This window comes from Myotis yumanensis, unplaced genomic scaffold (genome assembly GCF_028538775.1).
Source record: "Myotis yumanensis isolate MYYU_CA2020_CCGP unplaced genomic scaffold, mMyoYum1.0.hap1 SCAF_9, whole genome shotgun sequence".
Taxonomy (NCBI): domain Eukaryota; kingdom Metazoa; phylum Chordata; class Mammalia; order Chiroptera; family Vespertilionidae; genus Myotis; species Myotis yumanensis.
The window spans coordinates 50,282,547-50,299,167 of NW_027223760.1; the positions used below are offsets into that span (position 1 = coordinate 50,282,547).

General features: G+C 39.2%; 1 protein-coding gene across 1 annotated transcript in view; it reads left to right on the forward strand.

Annotated features, from left to right (window-relative positions):
- Positions 1-354: 354 nt before the first annotated feature.
- The window catches only part of SDHAF3 (succinate dehydrogenase complex assembly factor 3), a 39,417-nt gene continuing 23,150 nt past the window's right edge, over positions 355-16,621 (forward strand). The window contains exon 1 of the mRNA XM_070424314.1: positions 355-594. Within this exon, the coding sequence (XP_070280415.1) occupies positions 421-594 (174 nt within the window). The 5' untranslated portion in view covers positions 355-420. The remainder of the gene's footprint in view (positions 595-16,621) is intronic.

Below are 16,621 nucleotides of genomic sequence, written 5' to 3' on the forward strand. Positions count from 1 at the left end.
TCCCACTCGAATCCCTCTGGCATCGAGGTAAGCATGGCGGGCTTCCTGGAGGAGGCGGATTTCGCTGAAGGCTTTCTCAGGCCTTTTATCAGGAGGGCAGCGAGGAAGATGATGGTGTGTGGTTGTGGGGTGACAACTGGCTCAGGCCTATCGTGTAGTTGGCGTCCTCTCTGACCCGGACGCTGCCCTTCAGCGGCTCCGACCCGACTCCACGCCCCGCCCCGACAGCGACCGGCAGGTGCCCCGCCCGCCGCCGTAGCTCCGTTTCCGGAAGGTCCTGATTTTAGGGCGGACCAACCCGGTTAGAGGTCGCACGCCCACTTCCGCCGGGCCGCTGGCTCCCCGATCCCCGGCGCGGAGCCGCCGCTCGCCGCCCCGTGCGCAGGCGCGGTCTGCGGCCCCAGGCCCCCGCGCGGCGCTATGCCGGCCGCGCACGTCTCGCGGGTGCGGGCCTTGTACCGGCGCATCTTGCTGCTGCACCGCGCGCTGCCCCTCGACCTCAAAGCCCTGGGCGACCAGTACGTGAAGGACGAGTTTAGGCGACATAAGGCGGTTGGTGCTGACGAGGCCCGGCGGTTCTTGCAGGAATGGGAGGCAAGTGCTGCCGCCTTTTCTCCGCCCTCCACCCTTGAGCGTCCCCCTGGCCCCCATCCCCCCAGGTGTCCCGGTTTGTTCCCGTGAAAGACCGACTGTCCCACCCGATTTCCCCGGGTCCCACGCAGCGGCAGCCTGTTCCGTTTGAGTTCAACAGTGCAAAGCTGTTCAAAAGTTATCCCCAAAGTTGCACCCCCAGCCCGTCCGTTTCGCCCACCGCTCCTCGCGGGACCGGGTGCCGGTCCACCGGCGTCTGCGGTTCGTGTCGGCTGTGCGAGCCCCTTGCTGTGCAGGCGCCGCCGGGGTGAGAAGGGAGGTCACAAAAGTGAATAAATCACCTGAGTCAGGTGCTCGAGGAGCTCAGGTCCCCTCCATGCCCCGCACCGAGCAAGCGCCTGTGAATAAACGAGTGGTTTGGTCGGGACCTCGGAGTTTCCAAACCTCGAGGCTTGTTTCCGTAAGGACTGTGTTTTAAACCTCAGTGCACCTGGGTGGCCTCAGTAGCGCTCTCAGCTGACTGATAGAGAAGTCAGCTAAGCCCGGGGGACCACACGCGTCGAAGGGGGAAAATGCTGGTCAATTAAGTCAGGTGCAAGTTGGTTTCTCCTGAGTCTCAGGTCGCGTTGCCCTGCAACATTGCACTAAATTTAAAGCAGACACATGCATTAGGGATTAACCTGTTGATTCCCCCCCACCCCCGCCCCCAACAAACACACACTTTAAATTTTTTTTTTTTTTTTTTTTTTTTTTTTTTTTTAGTGAGGGGAAAGGGTATTCAGAGTATTTGGTGGGGTTCGGGATCCTCTAGGATTGCCCCTAGTTCTGATTTGTAAATATCAAGAAATGAATGGAATTGGAGGTTAGAGCGACATCTCAGGTGTTTGATAGCATGAAGCAGTGTTTGTAGAAGAACAGAGGTAAGCGATTCTTCAGCCTGACATGTTGATGGCTGAAGAGCTGACTGTAGTCTGTTTTAAAAAATCATGGAGGTTGGGATGAACACACCCCCTTGTCACTGAATCCCAGAATTCGTGATTGTAGAATCTTCGAGGCTTGCAAGAGGGACAGTTAGGACAAAGGTGAAATGTAGATCTTTCCTAAGTATCATGGTTATTAGATGTCCTTAGCCTGCCTGGAGCTAGGGAAGGTGAATGTTCTTATATGCAGACTGGCATCTTTTAACACATTGTATACGGGAAACGTATTTATACGTTTTACGTTGACCGGTAAACACAATTTCCAGTGAGTTTTCCAGTATTTGTCTGTTTAAAATTTAAGAAAAATAATTCAGTATACATTTCATAGTAAATCACAAAAAGTTTCATTGAAAAAAAATATGTAAAACTAAAGTTATTGTAATTTTACTGAACGTTGCCATTTGCGCAAAAAATTAGCAAAAACGGCCCGCATACAATGTTAATATGGTAACTTGGTCTTGGAGTCAGAACTGGATTCATACGCAGGTTCTGGCATTTATGAATAAATATGTCAGATCACTTCATTTTTCTTATCTTATTTCCTTATCTGTGAAATAGCAGGAGTTGCAATATACACCTCTAAAGTTTGCATGTAAGTGTTTTTAAAAGCACTTTGTAAATTGTTAGTGGCAATGTAAGATATTAAGCTTTTTAAGTCACATCTTTCAAGCCAGGCCAGTTTGTGGCAGGACGGGAGGCGAGCCTAGCTCTTTTGGGTAGAAGTAAAGACACGTGGAGAGGTCCTAAAGTATAAGGACTTGGAAGCTCTCTAGGGAAGGAATAGGAACTCAGTATAAATTGGTAGCAGGCTGGAGGAGAGACTGAGGCATTAAAAAAACTGGGTAAGTAAAACGTGCTGCTCAACCTAGGTGGCTTGGTATCATGAATTCAGCTTTTTGGGTGTCCCCCCCGCCCCCCAACGCTCTTTAATTATTTTAGACTTACAGAAGTTATAAAGACAGTGCAGAGTTCCCACACGTCTCACACTCAGCTTCCCCTTGAGTTAACCTTGTATACAACCAATAATCAAAACTAAGAAATTAACATTGCTACCGTACTGTTAACTACAGCCTTTATTCACATTTTGCCCGTTATTTCCACTAATGTTCTTAATGTGTTCCAGCATCCAACCCAGGATCCTACATTGCATTTAGTTAACCTGTCTCCTTAATTTCTTCTAGTCTGTGACAGTTCCTCAATCTCTTCTTATCGTTCATAACTTTTTTGAAAAGGTTTGGTCAGTTATTTTGTAGAATGTTTTTCAGTTTGGGTTTGTCCGATGTGTTCTCTTGATTAGATTGGTTATATGCATTATTGCGAAGGGTTCCACCAGGGCGACCTGCCCTTCTCAGTACATCATGTAGAGGGCACATTGTATCAGTTACTTATTATTACTGGTGATGTTAACCGTGATCACTTGGTTAAGGTGATATATGCAAGTTTCTCCACTATGAAGTTACGATTTTCCTTTTTGAAATTAATACGTATCTTGGGGGAGATACTCGGAGGCTGTACAGCTATCCTGGTTCTTCTCCTTAAAGTTGGCCAACTAATTTTAGCATTCACTGATGGATCTTGCCGTGTGTTCCAGTGTGACTTTGTTTCTCTCATTTATTCTGAATTTATTAATTGGAAATGTTTCTGTAGGGAAGCATTGTCCCTTCTTCCCTGTTATTGATCTAGCATTTTTAGTTTTTGTTTGTTTTTTAATGAACAAAAGTGTGTTCCATGGGGCTAGGATCCTATAGTTGGCAATTGGGTAAAGGTAAGTTTAAACCTAATTATCTATTTGGATAAAATAATAATTCTAATCATTTACAAGGTACCTCAGTCTAAGTCTGGGAGTTAGAATAAGTAGGGTGTATTCTACCAAGAGAGCCAGTTTCTTTCTTCCAGGGATGAGGCTAGAGAAGATGCTAATGAATTGGAGGGGAGAAAACCCTGGCTAGGGCAGCAGTACGGGGAGTGATATTCCTCGTTCGGCCTTCTGAGTCGTTTTCCCCTTGTGTTCTTCAGAACACCTAATTGATGATGATTCTTGGTGATACTAGTTATGGACTTCTGTTGCTTTTGGTAAATGATGATTACAAATTTGGTACATGTTATCTGAGTATTATTACAAGCTTGATGCTTACGCTTATATCAGGCTAATGAGAGTGACATAATTAATGATGATTATAAACTTGGTACACATTATCTGAGTATTACAAGCTTGATGCCTATGTTTATGTCATGCTAGTTGAGAGTGGCATAGTTGTGCATTTACTGTGCTACATGGAGTTGGTCTCAGATTCTCTCACACACTTCTGAAACTACTTATGAAGTTAATGGATTCTGAATGTGTTTTACTTAACGGGCAAAGTTGGGTACCCCTGGAAAAAAGAAAGGGGAAGGATTGGGAATATTAGAGACCTCAGTATTAGGAGGAGAGTTTCTATTCTGTTCATTTGTCATCACGGACAACTGTGGCCAGTATTAGAGGGAATTCAGCTGGAAAGTTTCTCTTCAAGAACAATTTGGGGTAGGTAGGAGAAAACTATTTCCTTTTATTTTTAGGATAAAACTGTAAATGCATATTTACAAAGTAAATAGTGATTTTATATAATTCCTTACCATAAGAGAAAGATTGTAAATGCAGGATGAGATTTTGGGAATCTGCTAGGGAGAACGTTTGGTAACTGGTTGGTAAAATATCTATTGTAATCTTACTTTCACGTCTTGTAGGAGGCGACTATTAGCGGAGTTGGGGCTGGGTAGTTCAGGGGTCTTATTTATTATGGCATTTTAAAGGTTTAACTATGCTCAGTGTTGAAGTATAGCTGATTTAGACAGTGCATTCCCTTTTTATCTCGGTGCTTACCCAGTTGTGGAGAGAGAAGAACTTCTCACCACTTACTTTCTGGGAAATCAGAATAAGCGTTGAAAATTAAGTCGCAAGTAAAACATATTTATGATATGATGAGACAGAGTAGAAAACAGTGAGCTCCCAGGAGCTGCTCTGAAGAGACTCCTTGTGTTTGATTTTCTCTTTTTGGCCCATTTGTTTGTGTCTATTGCTTTCTTAACTGGTTTCTGTGCTTTTTCTTAAATGGCTGCTTTGCTCTTCATCTATTGGGGGATGTTTATAGTGGAAATTCTGTTTCTGGGAAAATCTAAAAAGGCTTAAACATTCTATAAATCATTATTGGTTACTTACTATTGTCAGGTAAAGTGCTAGTCATGTAGGACACAAAAATGAATAATAGCTATTTTATTTTCATGGTGTCCAAAATTTAGTAGAATATAATCTACAACTCTATATAATAATAGGGTAATATGCAAATTGACCCTAACGATGGAACAACCAGAACGACCGTTCGACCACTATGAGGCACACTGACTACCTCTCGGTTCCTTTCCCCGGCCTGCAGGCTCTGATCGCCTGATGTCAAACGGGGAACCGGGGGTGGGTGGCATCAGGCAAGCCCTCCCCCCCCCCCCCGCACCAGTCGCCCCACACACAGAGAGCAACCTGCAGCGGGGGCGGGGCCACGAGCAGGCAGGAACAACAGACCTCTCGGTCTCTTCCCCTGCGGTCAGGTTCCAATCACCTGATGGTGAGTGGGAAACCGGGGTCGGGGGGGAGGGGGGGGGGTGGGTGGCGGGGCCAGCTGCTGGCAGCCGGGGAAGATGGCCCTGATCGAAGGCCAGGCCTAGGGTCCGTAACCGCGCATGAATTTCGTGCACTGGGCCTCTAGTTATAATCCTATATAATAAAAGGCTAATATGCAAATCGACAGAACGATGGAGCGACCAGTCACTGTGACACGCACTGACCCCCAGGGGGCAGATGCTCAACACAGGAGCTGCCCCCTGGTGGTCAGTGCGCTCCCACAGGGAGAGCGCTGCTCAGCTAGAAGCTGGGCTTACGGCTGGCGAGTGCAGTGGTGGTGGCGGGAGCCTCTCCTGCCACCAGGCAGCACTAAGGATGTCTGATGGATGGCTTAGGCCTGTTCCCCAAGGGCTCCTGGACTGCGAGAGGGCACAGGCTGGGCTGAGGGACCCCCTCCCCCAGTGCACAAATTTCATGCACCGGGCCTCTAGTATAGTATGAAAGGCTGTTAACTGCTATGGAAGCAAAGAGGGGATGGAGGAAGTTGAAGACCACATGCGATGTCAAAGCTGAGTCTTGAGCAAGTCAAAGTTACTTGAAAGTGTCAAGAAAAAGACTTTCTAGAAAGAGGGAACAACATGCAGAGGTAAGTAGTAGTATGCGGGAGCTGTTGTTCTGTTCTCTTCTGTATTTGTTTGTCCTAACTACTTCTGCAAAGGAGCATACTTTTTTCCTTCTTGATTATGTTTAATTCTTTAGATTTGTATGATAGTTTAGATCTCATAACAGTTGCTTTTTTGTTTTATTACTTTTTTTTGTATTTGTTTTAGAGAGGAGGAAGTGCTTCAGATTTAATGTAACCATCCATTTGAAGCTCACATGGGACATCTTTTTCTTATTTATGACTTTGAAGTGGATCATCAGATAAAAGTATGATTAAGTTGCATGTCACCTATATTTAGAGTTTTTTAAACTTAGTATAATTAGGGTTGAGTGGGTATTTTGCAGTTTTTATAATTGTACGCCTCTCTTACCTAATTTGGGGACCTCATTATGTTGCTTTTGAATATCCTGATTTGTAGTTTGTGTTTTAGCTTGGGGGGCGGGGGAAGGAATGAATAACCTCTCTGTTCAGTAGTTGGATCATGTGTGTGTGGGCTATATCTACCAAGTATGAGCCAGTCATTTGAGGACCTCTCAGTTGTACTGTTTATTTTGTGTGTTACTCAGTGTAGGGTTTTTGTGATGGTTTATTGAATGGTGATGTCACACATGTATGTTTTCTACATTGAGCTTTACCTTTTAAAAAATTTTGGCCATATTGTGGTCCTTAACCAATGATTGGAAGGGGATGATGAAGAAGAAGAATATGAAACAGTGTATCCTTGGAACATAAAACTTTTCTCTTTTCCACTTCTGAAGTATTTGGATTTTTAGTGAAGCTTTTAAGATGTTTCTATTTAGGAACATTTAACTTTTATTGGTGTCATGAGATATTATAACAGTGCTTATGTATAAACTAACTAAAAGTCTTTTTTAAAAAAATCAATATTTGATCAATTTTGCATATATTATTGACTTTATGTTATTGGAACATAGAGGTGTATGTTCCTTTTAGATGATTTAAAATTTATTGGAATTTACAGATTTAAAATAGTGGTAATAGCGTGACAGCATCAATATGCTAGATCTGTATGTGTATGTAGGGGTGTCTGTATTGTGTATGTATACATAATATGTAGTCTTAAAAATTTGAAGTAAACTTTTGCACAGAATTAAAGATAAAGGATTATATATGCATAATGTTAATTTTACTGGTTTTACTTACTATCTTATGAAATAAATATGTTTTATGGTTGCATAATAAGAATAAATGTATGACATTTTACATAGGGAGTATTAGAATTGAATGAAAGGGAGCTTCTGCCCTAGCCAGTTTTTCCCAGTGGTTAGAGCTTGGCCTGCAAGACTGATGGGTCGTAGGTTCGATTCTGGTCAAGGGCACAGTACCTCAGTACCGGGCTTGATCTCCGGTTGGGGCATGTGTGGGAGGTAACCAATCGATGTGTCTCTCTCCCTTCCTTCCATTCTCTCTAAAACTCAATGGAAAAGAAAATACCCTTGGGTGAGGATTAACAAAAAAATAAATAAAAAACAAAGGGAGCTTCACATTGCTTTAGTAAACTCTTGTTTCCAGTTAATTCACTTAAACTTTTAAAAAAAGTCAAAGTAATGTATACATGTAGTTAAAAAAAAATACTTAGTATAGGAGGGCTTATAATAAAGAGCAACATTCTTATTTCTTAATTTATCTCTTCTGGGGACATTTAAAATTTTATTTGGTCTCTTTCATGTTTCACATATCTTGTGAATTTGGTTAACTGTCCATATTTGCAAGTAAAGCAAAAGGAACTGACTGAGAACTCTACAGGTAGGCTTGTTGATTGGAAAATTAATTTTAGAGTTACAAGAGTTACAGAGTTTCAATTAATCTCCCTTGAATTTGCTTTTCCACTTCTGATTTCCTTACCTATCTAGAGTTTGTGTTCATTTGGTTATGGCAGTTTGGCTTTATCTTCAGCTGTATTTTCTATTTTGTATTCTAAACTGTGGTTTCCTCTATCTGAGCTGTTTTGTTACATTCCTCTTTCTATCTTGAAAAATTTGTTGCAGTCTCTTGGCTGCTGATGGCTCCATTTTGTTCTCTTAGTCATAATGAATTGCTCCTTTAACACATTTCTCTAGTATCAATTCAGTGAGGTTGTGGAAGGGAGAAGGAATAAGATCCTGTGATTTCTCCAGTCTGCCATCTTGGGCTAGAAATTTGCAGTTCTTTCATTTTAAAAATGAAGAAACTAAGACCTATAAAAATAAAATGATTTGTATCCCACAGCTAGATAGACAAAAATCTTGTGCTCTTACCTCATGAAAGTCTAGTTAAGGTTTTGGAAATTAAGTTCCAAAAGCTATTAAACGTTTACAGTGTAAAATGATTATAGATTCTTTTTTCTTTGAATTATGCTTGCTTCAGTTTTTTTGTATATCTGAGCTGTTTATTTTTTCTTCACTTTTTGTATTTTTCCTAAGGGAAAGGAAAGCTTGTTAAACAAGTTTTTATCTTTTACACCTCTAGCATGATAAATGTTTAAGTCATGATTTATTTTGCTTATTAGCCCAAGATGCTAATTGACACACCTCTCTCAAAATATATATTTTTTCAATAATGAAATAAGAATGGAAGTTGCTGCGATATAACTGTTAAACTCTCGTACTAGTCAGGCACATACGTTTTCTGTGTCATTTTTGGAAGGTTTCTTTGGACTTCAGTTGTCTCAGTAAGGGAAATAGTATTTTACCCTTGAAATTAGGGATAGACCAAAACATTCTTTTACCTCCAAGATATAATTTTATTAGGAGCTGAGTTAAAAATACTATATCAGATGGCTTAAACCACTTTAGTATAGCTTAAATCACTAAAATATAAGATTTTTCTCTTTAATCTTTCCTGTTAGTTTCAGGGTTATGTGTTACTATAATAATAGAATGGGTAATAAAAATACAGCACATTTTGTCTTTATAATAGTTATAATTAACATAGAATGTATGCCTTCTGAATTAAAAACTAGTTAAAAAAAGACATAGAGTATATTTGGGATAATGTGATATGTGATTGATAGCCTTAGTATAAAAAAAGCTTATTTTGCTTGGATAGGGAAAACACTAACAGCTATAATAAAAGAATGGGCAAAATGACCTCTTATAAGAGGTCACCTGAGATTTATATACAAAGTTGTTAATTGCTGTGCTTCATGTATATGGTAATACTGAAAAATTTAAAGCAGTGTAGATGTCCAGTGATGGAAGAAGAATGAAATTATAACATAACCATGTGATGGGTGGGTTAGTGTGCAGCTATTAGAAGAATTCTGTTATGGAAAACTGCTGATGATACAGTGAAATGATTAAGGATATCATTTTCTTCCTTGTACCTCAGATTTTTCCAGATTTTCTGCAAAGATCATGTATTCCTTTAGTAATTATAAGAAAGCCAATAGATGTTATTTAAAAAATGCAGTTGGATATACTCACTATTTTTGTTACCAGTCTTATGTCACAAAGCAGTTGAGGCAGACACATCCACTGAGTCAAATACTGTTACCTTGTATATTTTAAAATTTTGCCCTATAAATTTTGTAGGTTAAACTTAGACTTCTTCATGTTCAATAAATTATGTCAGCTATATATTTTATATGATTTTTTTGCTGAGTTTTAGAAATGAAATTTTAAAAAAGTCTAAATGTGTAGACTTCTTCTTTTTTTTTTTAAAATATATTTTATTGATTTTTTACAGAGAGGAAGGGAGAGGGATAGAGAGTTAGAAACATCGATGGGAGAGAAACATCAATCAGCTGTCTCCCGCACACCTCCCACCGGGGATGTGCCTGCAACCAAGGTACATGCCCTTGACCGGAATCGAACCCGGGACCTCTCAGTACACAGTCCGACGCTCTATCCACTGAGCCAAACCGGTTAGGGCTAAATGTGTAGACTTCTATTCAACATTGTAAATGGCCACTGAAATAAAAACAAGAAAAGCAATTAAAGGCACCCAGATTGGAGAGAAATAAAACTGTCTTTATTCACATACAATATGGTTATCTATGTAAAAAATCTGATGGAATCTACAAAAAAATCTATAATTAATAAGGTCAGTGATTATAAGTCCTGGTCATTGATCTTGTAGGTCTGGAATTAGACTTTACCTATACTCAGAGACAATCAGATATTGGCATCAGATTCACACTATGGAATCTGATGGAATCCTATATAATAAAAGCCCAGTGACCGAATGGTGTAATGACCAGAATGACCAGTCGACCAGTCGCTATGACACGCACTGACCACCAGGGGGCAGATGCTCAATGCAGGAGCTGCTCCCTGGTGGTCGGTGTGCTCCCACAGTGGGAGCACCCCTCAGCTGACCTGGGGGAGCCGCTGCTCCCACAGCGGGCCGATTCCACAGGCCACATCCTCCACCAGTGCATGAATCCCATTCACCAGACCTCTAGTCTACTAGTTTGTATATGTATGTAGTGTTAAAGTATAAATTGGAATGCTGATTTACTCATTTCTGTGGGTAGGGTACAGGAGATTGAGAAGAGGGCTCTCCTTTTTCAGGAGTCAGAATATTTACCTGTAGATCCAGGGAACGAACTCTCTTTGATAGTATGTCTCAAAATTCAGAATTTTATAGATTTTAGAAAGGCAATAAGGCATATTACTGCATTTTAAGAAACACCCAATGGAATCTGGGGTGGTATACCCTGTAATAAAATACATTAATATTTCTGCAGTAAAGCATGTGACTCTTTATATTAAGTACAGTAAATAAAGGCTTCATGTCTATTTTAGGTCAGGATTTGCTGCCAGATAAGTTTTGAAAGAGCTTTTGTTTTTTTAAACTTCTTTGACTTCAGAATTGCAAGTAAGGAATGGTGGACTATTAAGCTTTCTGGGAAACTGAATTAGTGTTTAGAAGGTTGCCTGGTAAACATGAATTAAAATAACAGGAAATGGGTAGGCATGAGAGATTTTTCATCAGGCCTCACTGTGTCTGCAGTGGAAGGCGTCTTGGGTCTTGCCTCACTGCTCTTCCTGGACAGTGCCGAACACATACTAGCAAGTTTGCCCGCTCGTGTTAGTTTATTTTTATTTTAAGCACCTTCTTTCTGTCATAGTGTTATTATTATTGTATTAGTTGATTAAGCTACCTAATTTGTCTTCTGGGCCTGAAGGAACTCAGATACTATTTCCCATTGTGTGTTGATTTAACTAACTTAATTCCCATGGGAGGATTATATTTATCTTGCATGTTTTTGCTCTTTACTCCTAAATCATTAGAACTTGAAATATGTCTAAAACTTGCATTTTGACTTTTAAGTTCTCAAACAGTAAAATATTTATGCTTTATTTGAATATATTTTAAATATATATAAATAAAAGGTATTTTTTTACTTTCAAAAGCATTTCATCATTAGAAACATGAAATGTGCAATATACATTCTGCTATTTTTTTGTATGTTTAAGTAGCAAAGGTTTCTGGACTTCGATGTGGTGGCTCTACTTTTCTGAAGGTAAAGAGGTCTGTAGTTAGTTTTAAAACTATCCTTTTGAATAAAAAAATCTATACCCATCAGAGGAACTTCCCCCCCTTCTACACTAAGAATGGCAGTAAATGGAGTAGCAAATACATATATGCATATATACACAGGCACTACAACAACATCAGCGTGCAGCATCAGTGGGTCTGGCTTCACAGTACTTAGTCTAAACTACAACCCTTCCACTGTCACCTTGTTCACTGCCTCACACTTCCAGGTTTATCTGGCAGTTTATCTGTTATTTATTCACGTTATAAGTTGTAGATAAGTGCAGTTGATAATTCAGGATTTCTAACTGATAATTATACTTAACACCACTTTTTTTTTTTTTTTTTTAGAATATATATTTTATTGATTTTCTTACAGAGAGGAAGGGAGAGAGATAGAGAGTTAGAAACATCGACGAGAGAGAAACATCGATCAGCTGCCTCCTGCACACTCCCCACTGGGGATGTGCCCGCAACCCAGGTACATGCCCTTGACCGGAATCGAACCTGGGACCCCTCAGTCGCAGGCCGACGCTCTATCCACTGAGCCAAACCGGTTTCGGCATTAACACCACTTTTAAAAAATGCCATGAACATCTTTAAATGCCTTTACAAGGCTAAGAGCAAGATGCGCAAAGTGAGAAATTTATTTTAAATGTTCGGAAATATGTACGAGTTTGATATAGTTCCAGGCAGCTTATAACACCTTGACTAATTCATGTAAGTCACTTCCAATTTCTCAGGCGACTTTGGAAACTGCAATGTGACTATATTCTAATTTTATAATTAAATCTAATGAAGTCAGAGACACCTCAAAGAGGTGTATGATGGTACTTGCCCTTCTCTGGAATTCATGCTGAGGTATATATTTCGTTTTATTTCTCTGTCCTCGTCTCTTGCTTAAATGGCTCCCTCTCCTCTTCCTCCTGTCATCCTCTTCTTCTTCCTCTTCCTTTTTTTCAGACAACAGGCTGTCTCTTTTGCACCATCAGATTTTCCTGAGTCAGCTAAATCCTTTTCATATGTCTCCTTTGGCCTCACTATCCTACATGGTAAGGCTGCATGTTTGCTATCAGATGACCCCACATCTATTCGGACTTCAGTGGAGACCCCAGGGATTGGGAATTTGATCTTAGGTGGAACTCTAAACAGAACAGGAAGGTATCTGCAGGTAGTGGCCAACTGGGGCCATTGGGGTCCTTCTTGCTTCCCTTAGTCCAAAATGCTCCAGTTCTGGATCATCAACTTTGGATTTCCTCTTCCCAGACATTGTGTTCTACATCTCAGAGCACTTCTTAGACAGCTGCACAAGAAAAAAACAGAACAAAACTGCAACACTGATGGGAATCTCTGGATTTTTCTTTTTTTGTGCTGCTTGTCTCCACAAAGGAGGCAAAGCAGATTCTTTGCTCTTTGTTTCTTGGGTCTCATGATTATTATTAGGACAATTATAATAGTATATAGATATGTGCCCTGACTGGGAATTGAACCCGCCACTTTTTGGTGTCAGGGTTATAATATACATTTCTATGCCATTTCCAACTATTGTATTTAATCTATTAATTTCACCTGTTCAATTTATAAAGCTGTTGGGACAAAGATTTTAATAGTAGAAGCTTTTGAAGTAGTTTTGTAACTACTTTCATACTGAGTATATTTCTGAAAGGTGTTTATAAATTGATTTTTTTAATGGAACAGTATTTTATGTATATTAGCAAGCTTACTATTTAAATACATTCTTTAGTGAATCCTTTTGTGAAGGGAATATTCAGCCCATAATTTGTTTCTTTGTGTAAACCTGCATTTGCATACATCAAATTTGTTTTAAATAGGATTTATCTACAAATGTCGATCCATGTGTCTGAAAAGAAGAAAATTTAATTTCTGTTTGATGTGAAGAACAAATTCAGATTTGGCACTTTTGATAGATGAGACAAGCCAAATTATTTTAGTTCTATTCTTTTCAACTAAATGCTATCAAAATATGCTTTACACCCTAAATTAAGGGTGGCAAGAGTTCATATGTTAAGGTTGAACTATAGTATATTTTTAAACTACATTTTCTTAAATAGTAACAGGACTAGTGTGAAGTTATACCAAGTTTAAAACATTATTTAGTAGTTTTATCTTTACTTTCCTGAAAGCATAACTGGAATCCCAAATCTTGATGATTTTTTTTGTTTTAAAAATACTTTTACTTTGTCTTAGTCTGTAGTCATAGAAGTAGATGCATATGTAGCTTTTAATTATGTGTTTGTTAGCTTTTTACTTACCGTACTTTGATGGGACCCACCAGTTTATTAAGCCCTGTTTAATACTGGGAAGTATTAATGACAATTGACCCTCCTTTTAGTTTGGATACTGAAACATTGTTAACTAGAATTAACCATAAGCAGATATTTAGTTCATAATATAGCATAAATATGGTAGATTTCTAATGCAAAAATAAGATGTAATTGTGGTTGTATACTATTTAACTGCACTGTGGTTAAATAGACTTCTTCCTGCAGGGCTGTCTGGGAGCTAATTACTATTTGGTATACTGGTTCTCTGGGAAAGTATATACAAATTAAAGCTGACAGCATTGGGAACTTGACCCCATCTCTCAGACCCCCTGCACAACCTTCTAGATGGCCAGTTAAAGGAGAGCCCTCTCATGATTTAACATGCATACTGTTGGATTCCACGGAAACTAAAAGCTCTTCCTTCATAACTGAGGAAGAAGTCAGTGGGTTAGGGAAACCTTGGAAATGTCATAGGATCCAGGAGGAACACCTCTTTAATATATATATATAGGACCGCCATTTGTCCATGGACTTAACAAGTAGCGTGTCAGGAATAACCCAGAGGACATTATTAAAGGCAAAAATTGGAAAGAAAGCAAAGAATCAGGAGCAGAGGTTTGAGTGACAAGTTCAAGGTGTGGCCTAGAGACATTGTTCCAAATGTAGGCCTTGACCTGTGTGAGGATTTGGGGCACACTGTGCCAGGGAGGATTAGGCAGAGTGGCCCGACTGAGTTTATTTGCTCACTCATTCACTGCCTACTCTTTTTCAGGAGATGCAGAGATTAATACACGGTCAGTGTTAAGGAGTTTGTAAGTGGGCTACAAGTCTGTAGAAGAGAGAATGAGACCTGTACCCTGCAGAGTCGTAGTTGAGAGTGCTGATCTTTTCGTAGTGGGGCAAATGAGTCGTATCAGTATGGAGGATTACTTCTTTTCCCCTTAACCATTGAATTTATGATTAGACAGTTCTCTAATATATCTACCCTGTATCTTGCCATTCCTTTTGAGAATCTTGTTGAGTTTCCTTTAAAAATATAGCTATTCTTTTGAGAGATTCCATTTTAAACTATTATCAGCTAACACTTCAATAATTATCTGACATTGGTTAATATTCAGCCACTTACTATGTGACCTTGAGTAATTTGGTTAACCACGCCAAGCCTCATTTTCCTCATCAGGAAAATGGGAATGAATAGCAACAGTACTAAACTCTAAGCTCTAGTGTGGAAGAGGAAGGAGATTGATAGGAAGAAGGCAAGATTTCTAGGAAAAAGCTGTGAGGGTGCTGAAAACAAATTTTGTAATTTCATTATTTTACTTCTTTCTTCACTTCCATATCCAAATAGTTGCTAAATCCTGTTGATGGTTTTCTTTTACCGTATCAGAGTTGTGACCTATTATCTCCATTTTCATTACCTTTGGATGTTTGTACTAATTTCATAAATAATCTTTGCCTTTAGTCTCTTAACTATCAGCTTATAAAACACAACTTTGATCATATTATTGACCTCTCTCAGTGAATAGAGCATCGGCCTGTGGACTGAAGGGTCCCGGGTTTGATTCCAGTCAAGGGCACATGCCTGGGTTGCAGGCTCAATCCCTAGTGGGGAGCGTGCAGGAGGCAGCTGATCAATGATTCTCTCTCTTCATTGATGTTTCTGTTTCTCTCCCTTCCTCTCTGAAATCAATAAAAATATATTAAAAAAATACACCCACCATTGTTCTCCCATTAACTTTTCTTTAACCTGGAATTCAAAATTGTGCAAAATATGATTTGAATATATTTCTCCTACTCTACATCTTAGCATTCTCTGTCATGTATTCTGTGTCCAAATTATATTCCACTGAGCATTATTCTCTGAATGTGGCCTTAAATTGTTTTGACTCTCACTGTCTATTTGGCCTAAATGTTTTCCTGTCTTTTTCTGTCCAAATCCTAAAATGTCTTTTAAAACGGTTCTAATCTTTTACTATCAATTCTGTTCTTGATTTATTCTTTCAAAAAATATATATTTTTATTGATTCAGAGAGGAAAGGAGAGAGAGAGAGATACAAACATCAATGATGAGAGAGAATCATTGATTGGCTGCCTCTTGCACTCCCCTTACTGGGGATCGAGCCCACAACCAGGCATATGCCCTTGACTGGAATCGAACCCGGGACCCTTCAGTCCGCAGGCTGACACTTTATCCACTGAGCCAAACCAGCCAGGGTTTGGCTCAGTAAATGAGTGTCATGTGGTTACATTAATTCTTATTGTAAAAAGCAAAACTCTGTGTTTTCTAATTTCCTAAAACATTAGTTTTTGTACTCAATGCTTTCTACATTATCTTATGGTTATTTGTTGACATTTTTGGCACTAATAGATGGTAAGTTCTTTGAGCACAAAAACTATGTTTTACCTATCTTTGTGTACTTTGAAGCTCCTAGGACAGTATTTTGCTTATAACGGATGCTCAGTAAATCTTGCTTTTTTTTTTTTCTTAAAAGAAAAATGTGTGATTATTTTTCGAATGAAGACCAAACATGCTAATGTCCACAATTGGATAAAAAAAAGTTAACCAATCAAATGTGTGAACTATAATCTTTATAAAGATTAATAGTTTAAGCAAAAGCCTTTACCCTGATTATGGTAATTCTTAAATTGTATTTCATAGATATTTGAGAATTCAGTGTATTTCATAGGGTACTAGGCTTATTCCAAGCACTTTAATTCATGTTTTTATCTAAATAGACTGTCAAATCACTAGGCATATGAATGTATGAATAGCTGTTTCAGTTTATGATTGTTGTTATGATTATTGTGCTGTGTAGCTATTAATAAGCTTTTGGTCTTTATAAAACTTATATTGGGCATCTGTGGTTCCTAATTATTCAGGACAAGTTAAAGTAGCTTAATATCATTGCTTCTTTGTACATTTAATAAAGTTATGCCTAACATGGGGGGGGGGAGATAAAGAAAGATTATTTAAGGAATTTATGACCATGAACTGGTAGAGATCCAGAATAGTCATAACTGCTAA